Source organism: Chroicocephalus ridibundus, chromosome 6, assembly GCF_963924245.1.
Source record: "Chroicocephalus ridibundus chromosome 6, bChrRid1.1, whole genome shotgun sequence".
Classification (NCBI taxonomy): Eukaryota; Metazoa; Chordata; class Aves; order Charadriiformes; family Laridae; genus Chroicocephalus; species Chroicocephalus ridibundus.
Genome location: NC_086289.1, coordinates 75,540,032 through 75,564,714, shown reverse-complemented (window position 1 = coordinate 75,564,714; position 24,683 = coordinate 75,540,032). Strand labels below are relative to the sequence as shown.

The following is a 24,683-nucleotide window of genomic DNA, read 5'->3' as shown; positions in this document are numbered from 1 at the left end:
TTGAAAGTTACTCAGATGACAGTGTTAAAAGATTTATGCTCAGGTACATGGAAAACCAAGTTACACTAAAGTAGAAATCACTTTGAAATAATGAAAGGGGAAAAGTGGAGGGAGTGTCCAACAATAATACATTAAAGTGCATCCTAAGTGCCCGTCCTTCCTTAGAGCGTATGAATGTTTTCTTTCTAAAACTGGAATCTTATTCCAGCTCCTCTGAACTTAAGATGTGTTATGTTCAGGGTTTTACAAAGTTATATTTTTTTCCTCATTTAAGTATTTTCTAAGGGTAGTCTCTACACAAAGGAGGAAAGACTAGACATTTAATATTAAAAACCAACCCAATAACCAACCAACAAAAACCTAAACAAAATTCCATTGTTACCTGTTGCTGCATGGGCAAAGAACGTTCAGGGAAATGCGTTTTGCTTTTGGGTCTCTGTGATGAGATTTGTTGCATTAGCGTTTCTGCAGCAAGATTCTGTTTAGGACTCCGGGCACCCTTCTCCTTCCCTCCCTGTTCCCAAGCTGAGGTGTTTTGGAGCCCAGCCCTTACAGCAGTCTCTTGTTGGAGCCGCGGAGTGGCTGGGACACGAAGCTGGCAGAGCAGGGCAGCCCCTGGGCCCGCCTGCGGTATTTTAAGACTGGAAACAGAAGGAACCAGAAACTTCATTCATCTGCGATTCTTGTCACTAAGATGAAGTGCAGCTGCATGCTGAAACTTCTCATTTGCCCAAGCTAGCCAAAATAGCCATTTTCAGAGACCAGACTTCTTTTTTTCCTGTCAAATTCAAGTAATGCCTCATTTGTCTTATTTAAAATCTTTGGGTTTAGACCATGTAAATGTACCTGTGAAAGAGACAGGAGTACCGCTGAAGTTGCATTCCTACCGGTCTGCGCACCAATGTTTTGTAACTTTGCTGACATCCCCTGTAGTTAAACGTTTACCAAAACTAAGACAAAAATCAAAACATAAGCAGTGCCATTCACTCACAACCTTTTAAATAACAACATCCCTTTGCCATCATTTTCTTGCATCTTCCTTGCATTAAGATTTATATTATTAGCTCTTTAGGGCAGCATATCATTAGAATGGTAAAAAATGCACTTTAAGGTATGTTTTGAGACAGAAAAAGGCCCAGACTGTGTTGAGGGAAATAATACAAGTAATATTCAAAACAGAACAGCAAGAGAAGTCGGGTCCGATGGGGAGAGGTATTCTCATCGGTAATGCGGGTAACCTCTTGCATCCCTCCCACACCGGCAGATGCAACAGCATGGTACAGGCTTTACAAAAACACCCCCCATTCAGTCATTTTTAAGTCTACTTTCCAAGACTACCGTGCAAATTATGCACCCTCTCCTTCCCTCCCATTGTTCCTATAAAATCTTGCATTTTATTTGTTCTGATAATGGTTCAGGTGAGGATAGTTTAGTAACAAATTCCATCATCATCACCAGCCAGCTAAACAAGACAGGCCACTGCCTTTTTTCCCCAGAATCAGCCCTTAAAAAGGTAAGTGCTCAGACTCTACTGGAGTTTAGATAGCGGCTTGGATTAGCTGCAAACTCAGCAGGTGAGTTGTTCCGCTGAGTTCGAAGGGCGCCTTTGAGTAAGCCCAAGTAGCACATGACTTTTAAAGCTGCAGGCGAGAGGAAAAGCCTGCTTAAAACTTGCCTGGAGCACACCTGAAAAGATCCAACTCTGCAAGACTGGGCATGGAGGTTAATGTTTATCAAAATATTCTGTACAAAGCCCGAGTCTATGTCAGCCTGTGGCCAGCCCTTGTTCCTGTGTACTGTGCTCAGGCTTTGAGGGTATGTGCTGCCTTACATAGCACTCCCGCTAGAAGGACACTCCTCAGCGGCACAACACGATTCCCTGGACTTCTCCATATGGCATTGTACAAACAGCTTTGAAAATGTGAACTCTTTGGGTTGGCTTCAGGCCAGAAACAAAAAAAAGTCATATTTCAGAGTCCATAAGGAGATAATTCACCTTCTGTGGTGGAAGAACATAAAGACTTTGCCTGGAACCAAGAACGCCTCCCATGCCAATACTGACCAAGGAAGCAGGAAAATAGAGAGCAGAGGTGTTCTTGAGTTACAGCCTACACATCTAGAACGCTGTTATTTTAACTTGGCTGGTGACTTGCTAGACTAGGTAGGATCTGGGTTTTATTCTTTTAAAGAGTTAAGGTTCTCCAAATAAAAGCATCAGCAATTAAGTATTTTCACTTTTAATGTGTCCTTTTAATTCAGATTGAAGTGATGCATGAAGCCAGTCAAGGAGGATCTAGCAGAGTGCTGGTGATGAGTGAAAGCGATGAGAACTTGTCGACAAGGAGAAGGTAAGGCTGCACACATCAGCCAGGGTCGTTTTTCTGTCCTTAGAATGCAGATACCTGCATTTATAGTACATTATCTACAACTTCTTTGAAGTTCGTTAAGATTAATAAATTAGATACAGTTAAGTCACTGAAATGCTTATAGCCACGTGTTTACACGCGGTCTGTCAGCTGGAAAAGCAAGCAAGGTTTAGCTTTTGGTTCGGGTTCTTTTGCAATTTATTTTTTTTCTTAGAAGCATTAGTTACTGACGTGAGAAAGTCTCGCATGTATTTATGAAAAAGCAGTATTAAAGATCATCTCACCGTGTTCAGGAAATTAATATTTGACTATATGCCTCCAAGAAGCTTCTGGTTTTTCAAATGCAAGCAATAATCTTTTCTCCCTTTCTGCAAAGTCTGAGAAAGAGATTATTAATGACATATGCTAAACCACCAAATACTTAAGTCATTTAAGTTTAACAGAAAGTAACAAGCAAACCCAGTTTAATTTAGTTGAACTGCTCTGTTTCTAGGCCAAAGGGAGCAATGGAAAAAAAAAAGACTACAAAAAACCACACCACCCTGCAATAAGCCCACAAACCAAACCTCACAATCATCACTGACTTCATTTCCTTTGTTCTCTTCTTCAGTATGATTTAGAGAATTTATACTTACGTTATGCCTGTCACACAGGTATGCACTGAAGTTACTTGATGCTAAAGAGTGTATTTCTGAAAACACGAGCTTGATACGTTATGCTAGACAAATTGGAGACACATAGGAAAATGCGACTTACTACTATCTGATTTTAATTATACCCTATGAAACTATTATCACTGGTCTCCAAACTGTCAGCTAGTTTTCAAAAGGTGCAAAGCGCCATCTGAAATAGAACGTATTTAGATAGATACGCATCTCCTGGGAAGGACTGCCTAAAGAGAACATACGCATTTGGAAGTTAATATTAGCAACGGGTTAAGCTTCTAATATTTGGCGATTTGACACAACTTCAGACCTAAAAGCTTGGTAAACAATTTTCTGAACTGTCCCCTTTCTTGGGAACACCAATTTTGCCTTTTGTTCCACAAGAGGTTTGGTTGAAGGTAGAACAGTCCCGAGAGGGGACTCAGAACAGCGTTTAAAAGCATCAGAGCTGAGCCTGTCAGTTACAGAGAAAGCAACAAGAGATATTTACCACCTTTGTTGTGTTGTTTTGTGGGTTTTTTTAAAAGAAATAAGTCTGTTTATTCAAAACAAATTTTACAAAACCATTGTCATTTTGTGGTACAGAGCAAAGTTTAAGAATAAATATTGAGTACTTTGTATAAAAATTAGTAATATCAAAGGGAAACGGATGCAAACTGAACAAAAAGGTAAAAACAATTTTAGCATTAAATATGCTGTGCAACAATGTCAAACTCTTAACGAGGAGTGACCATTCAGGCTGAGACAGTTTTATCTGTAGAAAAAGCTGACAGCCCTGCATTGGAGCACCGAGACTATTATTAAAAAAGGTTCCAGATAAAGGTGTACAAATCTTAAGTCTGTGTTTAGAACCACAAAATAAGAAGTTTTCTAGCTTCTCCACTTTTTGAAAGGAGCGCCTTCATGTTTTCCTTTTTATTCAACAAGCAACTTCTTTTCACTGCAGCAAAAGAAAACGCATACTACAAACATTAAGGCCCTTTTAAGAAACAATCCAAACAAAACTCAAACCAGCTGTAAAACAAAGTATTTCAATGGTCAAAAGATAACGGCAAACTACATTTAAGCAGTGTTTTAGATGTTAGCTAGGTCATTACCCTATAGAAGTATAAGCTACTTAAAACTTATTTTACCTTTGCTTGTATGAGTGAAAACAACAAATCCCAGCCCAGTTATGCTGGAAAGATTGTAGTCTTAGTAATCTACTTCAGTTGCATACTGCATACGAAGCCCCTCTTTCCCTCCAGTGAACAGGGTGGCTTGCTCGGGTAGTGCAGCTTGTTGATTTAAATGGCTCACAACAGGGCAGAGATCTGATGAAGCAGCTTTCCTTCCCACAGAATACTACTTCCTCTATGTGCGCGTTTCGTTCTCTGTAAGCCAACAGGTTATATACAGATCTAGGCTTGTCTTGTGTTTTGGTGTTTTCTTTTAAAAACACACATCCTCAGTACTGTAATCAATCTGTTTAGGCAAAAACAGGAACTGGATTTATTCTTTCTAAAGCATAGCTGTTATATTCTTCAATCATTCTGACACCGATAAATGATTTATTTGTGGGCTCTTTATATACCCAATATTTGGGTCCGGTTAGGATTCTTATTCTTTTCCTTCAGGAAAACCAATTAGAGAGAGTTACATCTTTCACTTAATGCCAGTAGCTACCTACCATCCGTCTGAAGTGGCAGTTTAGAGAACAGGCTGCAAGCTCACTCCGGGATTCTGCCTCTGCTAACATATACCATTAGCCATTCAAACAATTAAAACCTGCAGCACAGCTCCAAGCAGTAGCAATTATTCAAACAAGAGTTTACTACTTGTAGTTAAAAACTGCCAAGTCCTGTATAGCTCTTCTACAGCAAAGTCAGCCCAAACAGATGAAGTACCTCGCTGCTCCACACAGCGAGAAACTGCAGGCAGAAGGAAAGGGCTAGGCTTAGACAGAAAGCAAGTACTATTGCTCCTGTAATTAGCACATTTCCAACAGATGCTTGATAATTTGTGAGCTTTTGCATTGTTATCGCTCTACTGATAAACTTAACTCATCCAAGCTTTCAGAAGTAGTTTTCTGACACTATCCACACTAGAACTTGTTCCAGCGACAAATCAGTTCACAAGCAACATCTGACCGTACCTTCTGTGGACTGTGTCCCCACTCCAGGAAGAGCTACCACAAGTTTGGCAATTAGCAACTAAAATATCTGTCCTGAGAGTCTGTGAAAACACCATTAGTGAGCTATACAAGAAAAGACTGCAGACATCCTAGAACTCTGGTTCTCTACGATACTTTTACGGCACCACAGTACAACTCGTAACGGCTGGAGTTTGAGCATCACTTAGTTCTATTCTGATTTACAACGCGCTGGGTGTTTAGTTCCTCCTGCAGGTGATACTAACATTGAAATAGATTCAAGATACAGGGCTCTGTGGATACAGACTACCCTGATATTTTCAAGATAATCTTGTGCTAAAGACTTCAGGAGAAATATTTTAGTGATTTTGATTTGTGTACTGAGTTTCTGTGGACCAACATCTCCCTATCCCTTCACTGTGAAGTCAAACGTTGTGCAGAAAATGCCCTCTCTCTTTGTTAGAGCAAGCATGACATTTTGCTTTTTAAAGTCTTCAACAGCTTCAAATTAGCTATAAGTGACATTCTCAGGGGCGTTTCCTTGCTTTTCACCTTTAGAACCATGAGTACTGGAAAGCAGAAACATTGCTAAAAAGAAAACTCATTTAGCTTATTTGCTTATTAAAGACTGGACTGTTTTAGATATACTGCTTCAGTTTTCAGAAGGCAGAGAAAGGTTAGCAAAACCAGTTACATGAGTAATATTTGATTTTTATCCTTTCATGTTCAGTCCTGATCTAACGTGAGCTCCTTTGTTACTTAGAACAACCAAGTCGGAGGGCACTCAAACACTGTTTCCCTATTTCAAAGATTTAGGGAGCTTTGAGAAAAAGATTGTAGCAGGTCTTCACTTCTAGCACTCACTGTTCGTCAGTTGTGCAGGTCCAGACTTACTTTCTGTGAAGCACTGAGAAATGGTGAATATTGCAACCAATTTACTTTGCCTTAAACTACTGCAATAGTCTCATTCATGAAGTCAGAAGTTCTGTTCTCCTTGTGTTTTGAAAGGTCTACTCCATTTTGATATAGCAGATTATTTTCTTATCATCACGTGCCTTAGTTCACATAGTTTTTTTTAAACAAAAAAAAAATTAAGACTTACTGACAAGTTCAAAGTAACACACATATTCACCAAGCATTTCAAAGTCTAGAAGTCAAGTCCATTATAGTTCATTTAATCCAGACTTGCATCCCTTGAAGAGTGTAAAAAAAAAAAAAAACAAAACAAAAAAAAACAACAAAACAAAAAAACCACCAACCAGGCTACAATGTAAAAAGTTGCAGTACAATAGGAGACCTATTCCAGTAAGAGTTTCTGAACAGAATTTGGGACCATCTTTCCCACCCTCCCCCCCAACTATTCACGTTTAAGTTTTACCTCTTTCCATGTTTACATATATTTTGAATAAACAGCTAAAAAGTTGTTGCTCTGTTTTGGCTCAGTGGATCTTCAATGCAGATATTCAAGTATTAGGAAAATGCAGCTGAACAAGGGTATGTGTCCTCGTAGTATAGTTTACAGAGAAGCACAATATTGACTAGTCTGCAGTATATTCTACCCCAAATCCCCGAAGAAAACTTTTTGACTTTGGGATCTGTAGCCTGCTTCCAGAGCTGGTGAAGATCATCTACGTGTCCATGAGATGTCATCATTTTGTTGTAAATGCAGGGATGATACGGAGCCTTTCCTTCCCCAGAAAAAAATACATGATATTGTGGTACAATTCCCATTTTATTGGCACAGAGACCCATGAAAACATCATCTATATAAAGACTTGTATTGAGAGTCAATGAAGCCTCATATACTTTAGCTGCTACATCATTTGATATTACATACGCAGCTCCTGCTGTGTAGTCAGGATAAGATGGCCACTGATACATTTCATATGGAACATAGTATTTGCTACTCTTGTCTCTTATGGGAGGGGATCCACGATGGACACGACCAATCCAGAGATCTTGAACACCCATTTGTGCTAGACTTTGGAGATAAGCAACAAGATTTGGCATATGGATAAATATATCATCATCTGCAGACATAAGGAACCTGGCATGGGGACAGTAGGCGTTCATCCAGCTAAACTGCAAAAGCAATTTAAGAGTAAGATTGTGGAAAGTATCCAAGAAGTCTTGCTGAATCAAATCATTGTATTTACGGTCTTCCAGCTGAAGTTCTCTTTGCAGCCGTGTGTGCTGCAGATGATCTGTTGGTCGTCCTAAAGCAAAAAGAGTTTTAATGTTGGCATTAAGTTGAGAACGAACATAGTTCTCATTACCCCAAGTTTGTCTAATTGCATCCCTCCGATGACGGTTTTCAGGAGAAGTCTTCACGAACAACAGGAGGAGGACATCCTGCTGCTGACATTTCTCTCTGTGGTTGATCAAGTACTGGTAGCTTGCTACTCTGTCCAGGTTATCCCTGTTGATAGACAGGCTGTCATTCACAAAATGGTAGCTATTTACGAGGTATCTGTATGAATAGGACTTCATATGGCTCACAATGTGATTATCAAATGGTTCCCAAAAAATCATAAGATACAGTATAAAGCAAGTGGCAAATATCTGCAAAAAATGGCATTTTCTGACTCTTCTGGGACTAACAAACATTCTGATGCAGTTTCTATAATCCTTATTCTTGTTCAGGATCAGTGTTTTTACAGTGCCCGTTTTAGTTTAAGAGCAGTGTCACCCCTTCAAGATGAGTGTCCATTGTACAGCATGCCGCCTTTCATTCAGTATCCTTTCATTCAGCTTTGTTCACAGATTTCACAAGTCATCTTTCTCAAAAAACGTTTTTCTTTGATTGAAAGAATGCAGACGGTTTTGAAAGATGAGACTTGCAGATGAGTATTTTCCCTTTGGGGCATCTTGAAGCGAAGGCTACAGTTCTAACTCGGATCTTCTCAGATGTTTCTTTCCTTCATGAAGACGAATACCTGCCAATGTGAAGTGGCGGGAGAGGAGAAAAGTTTTAGTGAGCTGTTATTAACACGTCTGGTTTTAGGCTTGGTCGTGGAAATTAGGTGACTCCTCGGACACTCCCCGCCACCACCCACCTACACCACAACCCCCCAACCCCCCCCGGCAGCAGCTAGAGGTTGCCAGCGGCCCAGAGCAAGCTTGAGGGAGGCTAGTGAAGGAGAAGGGGAACCGGACACAGAGGCTTCAGTTCTGACACAAGAAGCTCTTTCTTAGAAAACCCCACGGCCCTTAACCAACAGATGACAACATTTTGTTTAAACTCTTTAAGCTAGGAGGGAAGCCGCACCCTACAAATGACCGAGTTTATGAGCCGTCTCCGGGCGGCCTAGCAAAGAGCCAGACCCAGGCAGAGCCCTGCCGCTGCCCCAGATGTGGGAGCGCCGGACCACGCCAGTGCCAGAGCCCCCGACAGGCCCGGCTTCCCTCACAGCCACTGCGGCTCCCCCGCACTGCCGCCTTCCCCTCACGGTCACGGCCGCCCCGGCTCTGCGAGGAGGGCCTGGCGCCGGCGGGAAGGAGGTGAGCAGGGCTGCCCTCGCTCCTGCCCGGCTGAGGGCTGCAGGGCCGCCGGCGAGGCAGGGCCGCGCTCACCTCAGTGCAGTGTCCCCGGCTCCTCACGGGGCCACCCGAGGGAAGGCAGGCGCCAGCCCCGAGCCATCCCCTTGCCCCTGTCGCTCCTGCCTCCCCCAGCCCTGGCAGCGCCGCCACGGCTTCATCACCCAGCCCAACGCTGCTCGCCCACCCAGGCCCCACGGGCCAGCCTGCCCAAGGGGAGCTGCCTTCGACTTCCACAGTCAGCCTGAGGCTGGCTGGAAAGTGCCTCTAGTACAACCGTGCTCCAGTGGCACCATTACAAAGTGTCCCTCCTGTCATATCAGCTTAGGACCTCTACTGTTTAGCCCATGGTGCAGAGAGATTGTAGCCCAAGCTACGGCTAAGAGGCAGGTTATACACAAGCTATAGCAGGCAGGACCAGACTCTTCAGTTAGGCAGCCCTCTGTCACAGGTACACCCACCAGGACCAGACAGACACTGCAGCGCTACCAACTCAAGTCTCTGCTATCGACTAGCGTCTTAGTGAAAAGCACAAAAAGCTACCCAAGTCCATTCTTCTTGCCCTGCAGTTTGTAAAATTCAGTTCTTGCAGCCAAGGTTCTCTCTCCTGTCTAATAAACAAGAACAGCCTGAAGTAGCAGCTACTTGTTCATCCCGTAAAAACCCAAGAATAGGCGAGTTCTGTGTCAAGCAAGACATGTGGGTCTAACACCATAAGGAATGGCACCCCACAAGCTAAGCACTTCTTGCACAGAAACACAACCCCTGAAGCAAAAGAACACAAACTGTCACTATTACGTTAGAACTTATGTACAACACATGTTTTGAGATTGTTTTGCCCGTTTGAGATCTTGCGCGATGAGATCTCAAATCTTGTGTGACTAGATAGAGAGATGAGAACACAACAGACTACACAGATAAAACGTGGAGCAATTTTGTGGTGTAGTTATCTACTGCAGGGGGGGACTGGCTGCTCAAAATGGAAACCGTGCATTGGTGCAGTTGAGGCTTGCAGATCGTAGTACATAACAGAAAAGCTGTATGGGCAGTTTGGTGCATAAAAGTCAGTCAGCGCTTTTTATAGTATCAGTTTAAACCCTTTTTATTTTAGAAACATGAAGTTAAACAATGCACCTCAGAGTTATAAACTCAGCAACTTTACAATAGTACGCTCTTGCAAAGCTTACTCTTGTTCCAGAGGAAGCACAGAGATGCAAACAAGCTAGAGGGTTACAGAAACCCAGACACTTGATAGCTCCTTTTGGAGAGGTGGGTCTGAAGATACACACTACTTCCTGAGAGTGAGCATAAATTCTGCTTTTCCCTTCTGACCTAGGTACTCATTTGTGCTCTATTCCAAAAATCTGTACTCTGTTGGCCAGTTAGCACAAATGCTGCAGCATCATCTCCCCCATTTAAGTTTACTAAGTCTAAAAAAATAAAAAAAAAACACCACAAAAAAACCCCAGAGACTCAGCCTAGATGGTCAGGTTGCCCATCATAGTAGCTTAAAAGCAGCTGACTGTCTTTTCTGAAAGTAAAGGGTGCACGAGGCAATCTTTTTAACCACTTGAAGCAAAGTTTACCTTGGTAAACACAGGAATCCTAGTCACCAAATACAACTTTTTTAGATTACACTTGGGTAACGTGTTTTGGCAACAGTCTGCAATTGCCCATGTCATCTGGTAAAAGGAGGCAACGTCAACACCACAAATAGAAAGCGACAGAGGTCACTGAGGACTAGCAGTGAAACGAACCTACATGACAGTTATTGCCACTAAGGAAGAATAAGAACCCCCCAAAAAAAAAAAGAAAAAACACAAAACCACATCACCACAAAACACAGAGGTCACCATGGAAACGGCTTTAAGTACTGAGCAGACAGCAGGGGAGAGGAGATGCACATAGACTAAATTTTCTGCTCCCTAGCACCCCCCTCTTGGAAGTCAGAGATGCTGGAAAGACAACTTGAGCTTCTTGAAGAAAAACCAAGCCTTAAAAATCAACTGACTAAAGGCTGGAACAGTCTGGTCTGTTACTTCCTTGATCTAGTTCAGGGGAATGAGATAAGCCTTTAGTAGACAGAAGATGTTCTGAATCCTCCTCAGAAACATACCTCTCGAGTAAAACTTTAAAATGCGATTATAGATAGGCAATACTGATGAAATGTAAGGAGGCCTATACCTACCTCCCATCTCCCTCCAAAAAAACCCTGGAGACCTGCATTGAAGGTGCCAGTGCACAAATAGAATCTTTCATTGTCAGAACTTTTTATAGACTGTTTGCAACACCCATCATTTGGGCTTAGTCACGCTCTCCTTCCCTTAACAGCAGAACAGGTTGAGTCACCACAGGAGCTATTCATTGCCAACCGACTCTCATAATTCTGAGAAGAAAAAAAAAAAAACAACCCCACAACACACCAACGTGTTCTCCTTAGCAAGAGGAAACATCGTGGAACAGAGATAAAACCATGCTTGACAGTCATTTTTCTGACCGTAATTAAGGTGTTTTGCCTCTTGGTGTGTGTTTTCTTACTTGTGGCTTGGAAGCTCGTAGATCCACTCTGAGATTGGAGAGCGGCTGGGAGAACCAGTCACCCGTTCACAGTTCCTGTAGCTGCCTTCCTTTCCGTCAGATTTAGGATTCACAACTGCATGTGGTCTTCCCCCAGCTGCAAGTACTGCAAGCTTTTTTCATCCTGCAGCAACCCTGCCTCTCCTAAAGGGGTTTGTTACTTCACCTTTCAGTATTACTACAAGCATAACTGTCATTTGAATGTAGCAACAGATAGCTGTAACCAGCTGTAATAAATAGCTGTAGCCAGAGCCGAACCCAAGTTCACAACAGGACTCAAGGGTTGCTCTTGTAGAACTCGATGTGACATACATTCTTTCTAAAGCTTTCAGTCTTTTCAATTCTAAGGCTACTGCTGGGCTCTGTGTTACTACAGAAAACTTGAAGCCCGAGGAGAGAGTTTTGGGCTAAAGTCAGGATACTCCTGTCACAGGAGCTACTCCAGATCCACTTGTTCGATAGTGAAGTGAGATGTCCAGGTTAGATGGCACATTGCAGAGACACTCCATCCTGCTGGAAGACTTCAGATGGCACGTGGACCTACGCTGCAACACCACTTCCACAGCACTAAAGGGACGTGCCCAGCCACAGAGGTGACAGAAGCAGACACGCTGCAGTTAAAGCTGCAGGGACTAAGATTAGCACTGCCTGGATTTAAATTCAGACAGATTTGTCAAGCCTGGCGTAATGACGAGACAATCCTGAATACAGCATGTTAGGTTTTCTTGAAGCTTTCAAAGTCTGTTTAGAAAGGAGCTATGGGGTTCAAAGAACACATGTTTTGGCATGTTTGAGAGTTCTGTTTAAGTGAAACTTAAAACTTTTTTGCAACATTTGGTTTCTGAGCAATTTAAACAGTTCTGATTCCTATGAAATCGAGCTCTTCCATCTCAGCAGTACTGATTTATGTACTGCTTACCCCCAAAGACCAAAGGAAATCTAGTCACGTTAGCACATCAAATAAGTCATCAAAACACAAAATTACATGTTTACCAAGATTTTCCCTTCCAATTGACTAATTAAAGGGTAAGAAAGTATGTGCCCAAGTTAATGGGAGCACAGCCTGAACGGACATTGCTGCTTACGGCATCAGCTACAGGATTATCTAACCCAGGTTCCTCTTCCCATTTCCCCATTGTTGGCGTGTCTTCACAAGCCACGCTGGCTCTCATCTCTACCCAGGCCTGTGTCCTAATCCTTCACTCCCCAGTATGCGGGGAAGTTGCTTTGAAACTAATCTTCAAGTTCCTCTTACGTATGAGCTTTATGACAAAAGAAAACTGAACAGAAACACTGAGCAAGTTACAGCTCTGACTCTTCTAGGATTTCCTGCCGGTGACCGAAGGCCACTTTAAGGAAAAAAGACGCAGTAAGGTACTTAGCTAAGCCTGCCTTCCTGTATAGTTCACAAGCACCGAGAGGGAAAGAAAGGACAAGCACACAGCCTACAAAGAAAATAATTTCAGTGTCAAAACTTCCACTGTTGTGCCTTGTTCTGTACAGAACGGGTGAGAGATGGAAGTCCATCTGGACAGTTATCCCATAGGAAAATACAGTCACAATGGCAACGGGCTTAACGGAAAGAACAGTCTAGTGCTATAAAGGTCTATGAGAAGTTTAAAGTCAGGTCATGGATGTTGCGTCAATAAGAACATTAATGCAGGGATGACTGACAGTAGCTTTGAAAATTTTGTTTCAAGAGCATTTTAATCCGTCTTCTGCAGTCTCATAACCAGGCTTTGTCTGCAAGTGCTTTAGTTTGCCTGCAGCTTGCAGTCAGGGTGCAGTTTCCTGGGCCAGCAGAATCAGCATTCTTAGATGCTTTTTGCGCATGTGTTGAAGACTTCTCAGATTGAACAGACACCTGATTTTCAGAAGGTGCACAACCAACAGCTTCCAAAACATGAACTCTTTAAATGATTCTGAAGTTGCCCAGTCAAAAGCAATTCCCTTTAAAAAAATAACAAAGGGCATTGAAGTACAGCACTTCCTCCAGAGGAGCTTTGTATCAGAAATAACTACAGCAGCATGTAGAAAAACGAGACATTGAAAGCTGCGACCACTCGCTGCTTCTCATTGATGTGTAACACTAAAGTACCGGGGCAATCTCTCAAGTGTTGGTTGGCAGAGAAATTCAAAGCATGGTAAAGCATTAGATGGCAACTGAGTAAAGCATTTCAACTCCTTCAGGGCTGGAAGCAGAAACAAGTTGTAAATGCTTAACGCTGCCAGGAAACAGCTAACTGCCAGCAGAGATTTAGTTTCTACAGAGGTCTTGCGCTTGCTATAACTATTGGGTGTAAAGGAAGAGAGTGATTTCTTCAGTTTCCCCTAAAATGAGCAGGGAGCTTCCCAGCTGCTCCAAGCAAATACAACTGGAGAAGTCTGCCAGAAGGGACAGACTTGCCTTCTTCAGGTGCTTTCATCAGGATCAGTTCCCTGAAACAGGTACCGCGCTGACAGCGGGAGAGGAGCAGGACCACATCTTTCAAGCACCAGTCTATATTTCGACTGCAGTTTGCAGTTGCTTTAACCTGCTGTGTCCACTGCAGACTCTCCCCCGTTCAAGCTAGAAGGGAGGGCTGTGTTTTCCAGAATGAAAGCCTCCGAAGTACGAGTCATTTAGTTCAAGGGATTTTGCACGAAACGCACAAGCACCAACATGAAATCCTTTGCTTTGTGTGCAGCAGATTGAGTGAAAAGAGCCAGTTCTTTGTACTGACAATAAGGATAGTATTCTGAAGTTTTGGAGGCTGGCAGTGACATCATTGAGGACACCTGGCCTCATTTTCTGAGGAGTGACTAAGTGAAGCATTTAACTTCCATGCAGGCAAGTCCGAGCTCTAAGACACAGCTACCGAGGCCGTACTGGTACCTATTGTACAACCCATCACCTCTGTTCTGGCCGATGACAGTGATGAGCTCCAATGCTGGACTGAACTGCAGTCTGTATTTGTGTACGCTCACTTTTACAGTGCTGGTATTTAAAGACATGCCAGATTAGGACACATTCCTTTCAACTCCTGTGTGCTAAGGCAAAAATACGCAGCAAAGGGGCAGAGCACATCAACTGCAGCTGTTAGTGTTACCCCCTCAGGCACGGATGGTAGAGCTTAAGTATCAAAACCATTCACACAGCACCAGTCTTTCTGCTTCAGAGGGATGCTGCAGTCAGCACCTTTTATAGCTTCTAGAAGCCCCCTCCCCCCAGTTTTCTAGTAGACCATTTCTGTTCGTATTTGCAACCTTATCTGGAAGCTTCTGTACCAGTGCTGTAAAGAATTTTCTAGTCACTGTATATCAGTTAATCTCAGAATATTATAAATACACCTTGCCTGCAAAAGCGGGCGAGGACCACAAAAGGCATTACAAGGACTAGCTTGCCACTGCTTTCTATCATGGTCACCACTCTACAAAAGTGTATTTCAGACAACCTTGCAAGAAGGACATCCCATTACACGTGGCAAGCTTTGAGCCAAAGGCTGACTGAAACCAGAGGCTGAAGATTCCCCATACAAGACAGAGAAAGCAACGGCGAAATATCAGTCAGTTAAGGATCCAGTCCAAAGCTCAACACTGGATGACACCAGAATGCAAATTATCGAGTTAAACATTAACGCTGAATCCCTGTTTTATAGAATGTTAAAGCTGAAGAGCCACATGATCACAGCCCTGCCTCATCACTAATTCTTTCTGCTGCCTGTTTTCAGTAAGACCATTCAAAAATACTCAGGTGCAGCTAGATCGAGATGTTATTTCCTGCCTATTTTCCCCACAAACCTAAGGCGAATTCTGTTCCAGCCTATCTACAGGCCCTACCTGAAGATCAGGCTGAACAACTATCTGAAGGAGGCTTTTTCCATGCTAGTTGCCAAACTAAGAGGAAGTCAAATTTAAGAGCGACACAACTAATTGCAAGAAGACTAGTTTAAGCTGCCTTTCTATGGGGCCTCACTTTGACACTTTTTTTTTTGCCTAGTAAGAATACTTTCAAAACATACAGAGAGTTAGAAAGTGTATGAAGGACTGACTTAAACAGAAGGCTAACACTGTTGTACCATGGCGGCTTCCAAACAGTGCCAGACGTTACTATCCTAGTTCCACGTTTTAAGTTTTTCATCCCAGACTAAATATTCCCTCTCCCTCAGGCAGTACTCCTGATCCCTGTGATCCCAATTCACCATCGAACTCCAGATGGGTTTCCCTTGCTGCAGCAAGACTTTATGGTCAAAGTTTGGATGCTACATGTGTCGCTGACATGTGGGCACTAGGGCAGGAAGACAGACACATGAGAAGTTCAATTTGTAGATTCGAATGCAGGGGGGGTTGTGCCAGACAAGCCATTGGGGTTTTTTGGTGGTTTGTTTTTGTTTTTTTTTTCCCCTTTCAGTTAGACCAATGATGATAAAACATGTTGGAATTTTAAAAGTCAATTCAAATACTGGGTGACTTCCAGGGTACGGGAACTGGTGGGGTATTTTAGTATTCTATTAGACTAGCTCTCTCCCTTCCAGATTTAAGTTAGCACAGATCAGAGAAACGTGAACTCCTGAGCCCACATAGCAGAGCATCATCCCATCTAGACTTGAACCAAATGTAATGCTGACTTAACATCCAGACACCATTTACATTCCATACACAACTGAGCACGAAGCAGCCCTGGATCACCCCTTCATCAAATCTTTTCCTCTGGTGGTTATGTTCCCAAACTGACCCACAGAGCCCTAGGAGACAAGTCTGCAGGTTTGTTTGTCTACCTGCAAACCACCTACACGAGAGTTAAGGAAGCTGGGCTGTAGAACGCTGGTGCTGGTTCCCGTCCTAATGGTACCTGGTCAGTAAGAACCAACATCACTTTTGTTAAAAACGCTTCCAGTTAGATGACCCAAGTCGTGCAGTCAGGAACGCAGCCTGCTTCCCAGTTCTGCGGACATGCTATAGAAACCAAGGAGCAAATCAGGTCCCAATCCTACGTACAGGAATACTAGATAGTACAGCCTCATTCTCTCTGTGGCCAGGGGAGGTATCCAGGTCTTCAGTGTCAAGGCCGTGCTTTCCCCGCCACACGTAACACAACCAGCACTGGACTGCATCCCCCATGCACAGAGGTGTAACTCAAGCAAAGCACACACCTGTACACAAAGGCCTCCTAGTAATTTAAGACAGTCCTCTTAAAATAACTATAGGATCAGTCTAGAGCAGAAGCAGCTCTATGGAGAAAATCAGTACTTCTGGCATCTCTAAGAAAGCATCTGCATATATAATAAAATTTAAAAGGGGAGCTTTCTGCCGAGTGAAAAATAGTAAGGAAGAGAACCTCTTAAAGATGACCCCACAATGGCTCATCGCCCCTACAAACGCAGCAGAGCTGCCATTGCCACGACACTTCAAAGCCCTCCTCTTGAGATCACCAAGAGCAAATATTGCCTAAGCCACTTCAGCTTTCCTTACAGCCACAGCTGTACAAGCCCTTAAGAGCAGACGGTCATTGCGCACTGGTCCCCTGGCCCTCAACAGTCATGCCTTGTTCATTCTCACCCTCCTGCCCGCTGCTGCGCCCAGCCGCCCGCGACACGCCGGGAGACAGAGGTGGTGTTCCACGCCAGGCTGCGGGAAGAGGAGAGTTATCAACCACCCTGTCTGCTTCTGGGATAATCTCATCGTTCTATTACTAGTAGGAAATTAATCTGCTTGAATCAAGGAAGCCATCTATCTGACCGCATAGTCCCTTCTTGTTTAGCATTTGTACTTCAGTTATTTTCTTCAGAGATTAATTCCCATTTGGGGTAGTTCAGCACTAATTTCCTAAAACTTCTTCAACACGTGCAAACGCAGCGTAGAAGTGAAGTGTATATATATACACACAGACTAGACATATTTTCTATCATAGCATGAAGTACTAGTCATTCAAGATACACCAACAGAAGTGATCTACATTTTTAATTAATTTAAAGTTACATAAACAGCACCTTGAATTCAATTAAAGAGTCACCCTAACTTTAGGGGAGTCATTATCTAGAAATAGCGAAGGGACGAGAGTGTCCATTTTGCCCAAGTCCCAGCTTCCAGACTGCACTTCTGAAAGCATTCACACAGTCTTCACTGGCATAATGAGAAACCCCCAAATAGTTTTAAAGTTGAAATGCTAGAAGCATTATGTGAAGAGGTACATGTAGTTTGGGTGAAGTGAAACTCCTGTCAAACAAAGCGATACCATCCCGATCCGTTAGGCTCATGCTCTCCCATCTCTATCTGTATCAAAAGATGCCACTTCTTGGGGAGTGACTGCCAGTTTGGGGAGAGGGTTAAAGAAAACAGCAAAGAAAGTGTTGCTAGGGCTGAGCGTACGGGAAATGCTGGCCACCAAAAAGGGCTAAAGAGGAGAAGGTTTTCTGCATTTGCAACACCGACTGCTGAGAGAAGTCACCACTGTTCTAGCACTTGCACAAGATCTGGATTCGTGTGGCTAGCTAACCTCTTCCCTTAGTTCAGGAATGTTGAGCTAAGATCTGTTTCAGTTATTTTATATGACTACATAAGTTTCAAGGCTTTAATGTAGTTTTCACATTTTAAATAGCTTTCAAGACAGTCAAATATTTCACATCAAAAGCTGTTGCTTCTTTGTAAATTTGAAGACAGATTCAATACAGAAGGCTCCCTCCATGCATACCAGGGGTGTCCATGTTTTTTCAAGCCAGAAGGGCACAAACATCTCGGATTTTATTATAAAGTGGATGGAGAACCACCTCAGCGGGTACAAAGGAGCTGCAGATTGGCTGGAATAATAGCGGTTCCAGGCTTTGTTTAAGCCTGCCTGCAGACTGGGTGGGATGAATTCCATTAATCCTCTCCTACTTCTCTGGGAACCACAGGGATTTGTAGCCTTTTATACAGCCTTTTCTGCAATGCACCGAGGCCAGGAATCGAACAGGAGACCCTCATCTGCTTCTTGTTGTTCTGAAGTGCGGGGAGCGGGAACCGCACAGGCTGCAGCACGGCACGGCAGAGAAGCGAAAAGAACCAACACCCCCCCACGCTTCTGCGAGAGGTGACCACACAGAAAGCTGTGGCGACTGAAATACAGCATCCCGCGGGTCCCAGCTTCCCACAGCTGAAGCACCCCCGCTGAGAGCTGCCGACCAGTCACTGGCCGTAACAAGCCACAGAAAAGAAGACTAAGCAAAGAATTCCTCAGGCCTAGCCTCCAGATTCAAATCCGATAAGAAAAGTCAAACAAAGGAGCTGCAAAACACTCCCAACATGTTTAATAAGCAGTGAGATTTCTGTCAGACTCCAGTCTTTGTAAATTAAATGAAGGAACTTGTACATTTGCATTTAACCAGAAGTACTTGTCTCTGCTTAGAAGAAACGGATAGTAGGTCGCTCTAGTTAATAGCGTCAAGCCCAGTAAAAACAACATTTTGCTATATATAAAAATACATGTCTGTTGTATATGCGTGTGTATACACACACACGGCGATGCAAGGCTGATGTAAGGCCAAGAACATAACTGAACTACGGACACACAGCACCAGATTAAAAACTGCTGCGAGGGCAGTTTAGTGACACAGAGTTAAGTAGAAACTGTAAATGGAATTCACTGGGAGAGACCACAACACACCAGTCTGGGGACTCTAGAAGGAAGCTACAAAGAGGGGAACAGAAGCTGACGAGACAGGGATGACTCAAGGCAGAAGGAAAAACAAAGACATCCATTAAAGAAGCCTGATCATTCTAGAAAGTTGAGCTTTGAGCACAATGCAATAGAAAAGCAGTACTTGTAATTACCACAAGGTCTTGCGGACAAAGCAGCCAGAACCTCAGAAAAGAATTAGTCGTAAGTGTGGTACCTTTGCCACCCCTATTGCCCACTATAAGGGTTTCCTACTAAAAACACAGTGAATAAATATTTTATTGGGAAGTCAGGAAAGTTACAAGGAAGAGTTGCAGAAGCACTTTGTCTGGTCTTAACAATGAAACACGTGGATTACACACCCCAGCATACAGTGCGAAGTGAAAGACTAATCTTTTAGTTAACTGAGTCAAGCAGAAGAAAATCCATCCATCCTCGGTCTGTTTCATACTCCATGGAGAGCCACAGCCAGCAGGGGAGGGGGGGCTGTGGTGGCGTATGACGAGGAGCAGTTGAACAAGAGAAGCTGTACGTTTCCTGCCCTAAGACAAGAGGCCAGTTTAAGTCAATCGGCACAAGCCTCGTCAGGTCACAGCGGAAATGAAACTGGAAGAAACAAAAGCTGCAGGATCCGGCAGAAGTGCTAGCAGAAATGGACTTACTGGGCCAACAGCAAGTTCAATTTGAAGCAAGTGGCCTCAGCTCTACATGCAGAGGACTAGCTACAATCCCTCCCTTTGCCAATATGTCCCAAAGCCCCTCCAACAACACAATGAGAAAGGAGCTCTTTATTTCAAAGGTGCTGCACCTGAGTTGGCGAGGTTGAGTTGCTGCACCTGAAAGGCAACAGTGTACCTTCAGAGCACGGCAGCATTCCCCTGAGTTTTGAGTGACCAGACACTTTTTATTCAAGTTTAAGACTACATCCAGCAATCTGGAGATGGTACCAGACAGCTTGACCTCATGAAACTGTTTGTACGCTACGAGGCAGGAACTCCTGTGGTCTTAGCAATACGTAGACGTACGTCCCTCTTCAACAGTCTTTCCAACCAAGTTGCTTTCGCTTACAACAACATTCCCTTCTTTCAAGGTCATCTGTCCACAGCTTGGTTGCTTAAGCAGTCTTGGGATCTGTTAGATTTTCTGAGTTATGTGGCAGCAGCATCTCCAAGCCACAATTCCATCTGAGTTGAAGATGAGACTATGCAGCCACCCAAGCAACAGGTCAACTTCACAACTGGTACGGGTTCATTCTACAAAGTTGCAATTCCAAAATGAAGAGGTTGTTTCATCACCCTGTCTCCATAGGGTGCAGTGGTTTCCCCATTGACTGTAGAACGCAAGCCAAGGGTCATCTTTCAAAGATCCTGCCATAGCATTCCCCCTGCCCCTTGCTGCCAAGGGCAAGTGTCCTATTTGCAAAACTTGTAAGAGAGGGGAAACCATGGCTCAAGCGTCCGTGACCCATATTTCAGTCTTTGAAGACTCAGGAATGCACAGATCTCAGTTCAGGGTCTAGACCACAGTTTCCCAAATGTTGCGAAGATTCCAAATACGCAATGTCTACTGTATCAGTGGAAAATCCTGCTGTCACTTCCGGCCAACCTGACGGAGGTGGACCATTTATTTGCTGCTTTCCACAGGAATTTAAAGATTAGTTATTACTGAGGCCTGCTGAATATTCCGATAGCCTCACTCGAGATGTGCACATCCTAGGAAGCTGAGGAAGGTACTTTACTAAACTCGGCAAGCCATATGGAAGGAAGAGCTAGTACTGCAATGCTAATCCATCACTTCCTGGTTCCTTCCACCACTTTCTACCAGTTCCAAGGCCCAGCAGACCTACTGCAGTAACAGCAAAACCACAGTAAGTTTTCCCAACAGCAAAAACCTCTCAGTACTTCTGTACTTTTAGTAATCGACATCTTCAAGTTAAAGGATTACCTTGACAATTCTCCAGGCATCGACTGATAACCGTGGGAGATGAGGCACTGCTTGGTACATCCTAGATGCTGAAACACTGTAGGTGCAGAAGAACACCAAACACATAAGCCACTGGCATTTCAGGTGATAAGCGATGACTTGCAGGGTTTTCCACATGCTTCTCCCTCACCTGTAGGTGAATTTCCATTCCTAGCTTCAGTACTCACTACTCCAGTTTGGCCAGATGTCAGAATGTCCCAATCACTGTTTTGGGCAGCGTGAGCAACCACTTTGTTCTCAATAATTTAGGCTCTTAGAGAAAGCAGGAAGTGATACAGTTTTGATTCACTCAGCGGAAGAGTTAACAGACACTGCTATTACATTTCTGAGCAGAAAAAGAAAGCCCAAAACCTTACCACTGAAAAAGCCCAAATTTTGATCACGATATTGTATTTCTGTAGATAACAGATAGTAAGCTTCTATGAAACTAGTTCTGTGCAGAACAGCCAGTAACTCCCATAGTACCAGAGCAACACCCAGCTCAATGTGACGGTCCAACCTTCTGGAATACCGCTAGAATATTCCATGGCTGTTGTTATAAACAGTGATTTAGTGTCTCCTGCCCTGCTCAACAAGGGGGGGAAAAAAAAAAAAAGCTGGCATTTATCATCTCTCAGAATACAACTCTTTTTCCCTTTTTTTAAAATAATCTGTGCCTTTGCTAACCACATCCTTTTCCCTTTCCAACTGCTTTCCAAATGCAGGAACTGGGGAGCAGAAGTAAGAGCAAGACAGCATCACACACAATAGATTTCAGCAGTCGCACTAGTAGTTTCACCACTACTGCCAAGAGGTCCTCAGGCATCGGCCTGGGCAGGCACTAGATGAGGATGCTGCAGCACGTACCGAGTTCTTCTCTGCTTTGCATAGCCAGAATAGAATTAAGGGCCCTTTTTATCTTTGCCTTGCGCTTAGTTGAGTTGCTTACGCTGGAGTACCGCCAGCCTCTAGATACTCCAAGACCTTGCCCAGAAGCAGCTAACAGAGCCGCTTCTCCCACCGAACTGGGCTGTTCCCCGCGCTCCCTGCGGCGAGGGCGACCCGGCGCCCGGAGCATCCCCAGCGCTCCCCAAACCCTTCGAGCGCCCGGAGCACCCCCAGCGCTCCCCAAACCCTTCGAGCGCCCGGAGGACGGAGGTTCCCCCGCCGCCCCCGCGCTCTTTCCGCCGATTGTTGCTGCCGCCGCGCCTCGCCCAGCGAGTCCGGCCCCCCGCCGGTCCCGAAACCGGCGCCGATGGGTCCTTGGTCCCCCGCCTCCCCCTCCCCGTCTCCGGCAGCGGCCCGGGAAGGGGAAGGGGCAGGGGCAGAGCGCGGCGTTCAGCCATGCGGCCGCGGGGAACAAAGGCGGGGGCCGGGCCGGCCCCCCCACACCTCCCGCCGGCACAGCGCGGGATCCGCGGCACGGCCCGCATCGCGGACCCACAGAAAGAGGCCCCTTAATCAGCTCTGCTTAGCGCAAAGGCGCTTTCTGAGGGCGCTCGGGATCCCCCCTCTGGCCCAACGCGTTCTCTGAAGGCGGTGTTTCCCGCGGAGCCCCCACAGGCGGCTCGGCAGAGGAGCCGCTCCCGGCGCTAATTAGGGCGCTAACGAGGCCGGGCGGCAGCGCTGCCCCGGCGCCTTCGGGGGCGCGTCCCCGTGTTGCCACACAGGGCTGAGCGGAGACTCCCAGCCGGATTTGCCAGTTTCTGGGGCGGGAACAGTTGAGGGGGAAAAAACAAAGCCCAAACCCACAGCACTTTTCCTGTAGAGAAAAAAGAAAAAAAAAATAATTGGAGAAATAGGAACCCGGGAGGGGCTGCCGGAACCAGGGGCGGAGGGACCAGCACTGCTTTGAATGGGGTTTTCACCGCAACGCTGGAGCGGCTGCGAGTTCTCCCTCCACGGCCCCGGGGGCGAGAGAGACCCCCAAAGGGCCACAGAACGTTCCTGAGGTTTTTCTGCCTTTTTTTTTAAAAAAAAAAAATATATATATATATAATCGACTGCCAGACAATTATTTGAGCCCGGGGGGGAGGGGAATCTGCTAAAAGGCTCCACAAAACAGACGTTAAACTTGTACTGAAGTTTGGGGCTCGTTTGTTACAGAAATTTGAAATCCCGAACTCCGACGAACCCCTTCGTTAAAGCACGAGCAAGGAGCCGCGTACGGAGCTAATGGATGCGGTCTGTAGCAGAAACAAAGCAGCTGGAAAACTCGTTTGCCCGACGCATGGAACGGCAATTCCAGGGCGAAGGCCGACCCCCGCCTCCCCGCGCGGGGCTCTCGCAGCCCCCCGAGCCAGGCGGGGAGGGGAAAAAACCCTTTGGGAAAATAGAACACCTTCGCCAGTTTTAATTACCCGTCGACTCGCTTTACACATAAACGAGAACCGAACGACCCAGCTGCGAGAGAGCGAGGGTGGAACGCGGGGAAGGGAGAGGGGAACGGGCCGGGCCGGCGGCCCGCAGGGACTCGCGTACCTCACCGGGGGGACGGGGCAGCGGCTGCCTTCTCCTCCGCTTCCTGCCTTCTCCTCCGCCTCCTTCCCCGGGGAAGCGGGCCGGGCTGGCCCCGCCGGCTCCGGCATATGGGATCCCTCGGCCCGGCGCCGCTGGCCCCGCCCCCGCCGCGCCGGCCCCGCTCCGCTCCCCGCGCTGTCCCGCCCGCCGCCGGGGGTCCCCGCTCCCGCGGCCCCGCCGTGCTGCCGCCTGCGTGGGTGAGTGGGTTTTTCCTCTTCCTCTCTCCCGAGGAGGCGGCGGGGGTGAGGGTGCACCCTGCGGGTGCGGCAGGGTCTCGCAATGGCACTCGAAGGGCTAAAAGCAATGTTTCTTAGAAGTTCAAAGTTATAGTCTAAGAATGTACCTCAAAAATATCTTAGAGGACTTTTAAATCCCTCCAGGGATGGTGACTCAGCCCCTTCCCTGGGCAATGCTTGACAACCCTTTCAGTGAAGACATTTTCCCCAGTATCCATCCTTGAGGCCGTTTCCTCTTGTGCCATGGCCTGTTCCTTGGGAGAAGAGCCCGACCCCCCCTGGCTGCCCCCTCCTTTCAGGGAGCTGCAGAGAGCGAGAAGGTCTCCCCTCAGCCCCCTTTTCTCCAGGCTGAACCCCCCCAGCTCCCTCAGCCGCTCCTCACAGCACTTGTGCTCCAGACCCCTCACCAGCTCCGTTGCCCGTCTCTGGACACGCTCCAGCCCCTCGGTGTCCCTCCTGCAGTGAGGGGCCCAGAGCTGGGCACAGCCCTCGAGGTGCAGCCGATGTGGCCCCGAGGGACATGGTTTAGTGGTGGACTTGGTAGTGCTGGGTTAATGATTGGACTTGATGATCTTAATGGTCTTTACCAACCTAAACGATTGCATGATTCTATGATAAAAGTTTAGTTTATTGCTGCTCTAAGCCTCTGAGGTGCTAAATAAAATCTTGTTAAGTCAGTAGGTAGTTTGTAGGTCACAGCTCAATTTGTTTATTTCACCATCTGTTGGAAATCTTCACAGGAGGAAGGAAAAGTGAGGTTTAGGGTTTTTTCTACCTTCCCCACAAACCTTGGTGACTTGTTTGCATCATCTTGAGGGCAATGTCAGATTATTGAAGTACATCAATAATAAGTCAATCTCTGTGGTCAGTAGATTGAGATGGACGTATTTAAAAAACAAACAAGATAAGCACTATGAACGTGCCTTCTTTAAATACACTTCTGCAAAACTTCTGTAAAGAGGAAAACTAGGTTAAAAAAAAAAGCTCATTCAAATTAAGTTGGAAAGCCACTATAACGCTGTGCCTTGTATGGTTTAGTGGAAATCCGAGATTTCT

At 45.4% G+C, this 24,683-nt stretch overlaps 2 protein-coding genes across 14 annotated transcripts in view; one reads left to right on the top strand and one right to left on the bottom strand.

Moving 5' to 3' along the window:
* MCF2L2 (MCF.2 cell line derived transforming sequence-like 2) overlaps positions 1-24,683 on the top strand; it is a 177,734-nt gene that overhangs the window by 85,474 nt on the left and 67,577 nt on the right. For all 12 annotated transcript variants that reach the window (XM_063339030.1, XM_063339025.1, XM_063339029.1 and 9 more), the window contains one exon: positions 2,260-2,348. In XM_063339030.1, the coding sequence (XP_063195100.1) occupies positions 2,260-2,348 (89 nt within the window). The remainder of the gene's footprint in view (positions 1-2,259; positions 2,349-24,683) is intronic.
* Positions 2,403-23,739, bottom strand: B3GNT5 (UDP-GlcNAc:betaGal beta-1,3-N-acetylglucosaminyltransferase 5). 2 transcript variants are annotated; one of them, XM_063339035.1, is made up of 2 exons: positions 23,353-23,739; positions 2,403-8,098 (listed from the first exon to the last, which is right to left on the bottom strand). In XM_063339035.1, the coding sequence occupies exon 2, from the start codon at positions 7,767-7,769 to the stop codon at positions 6,633-6,635; it is 1,137 nt and encodes a 378-aa protein (XP_063195105.1). In that variant the 5' UTR covers positions 7,770-8,098; positions 23,353-23,739; the 3' UTR covers positions 2,403-6,632. The 2 variants fall into 2 exon arrangements, with proteins under 2 accessions (XP_063195105.1, XP_063195106.1); XM_063339036.1 differs by having other exon boundaries at positions 23,358-23,739.

Excerpts from the sequence above, each read along its gene's own strand:
- B3GNT5 (XM_063339035.1), bottom strand. The coding sequence starts at position 7,769 with ATGTTTGTTAGTCCCAGAAGAGTCAGAAAATGCCATTTTTTGCAGATA.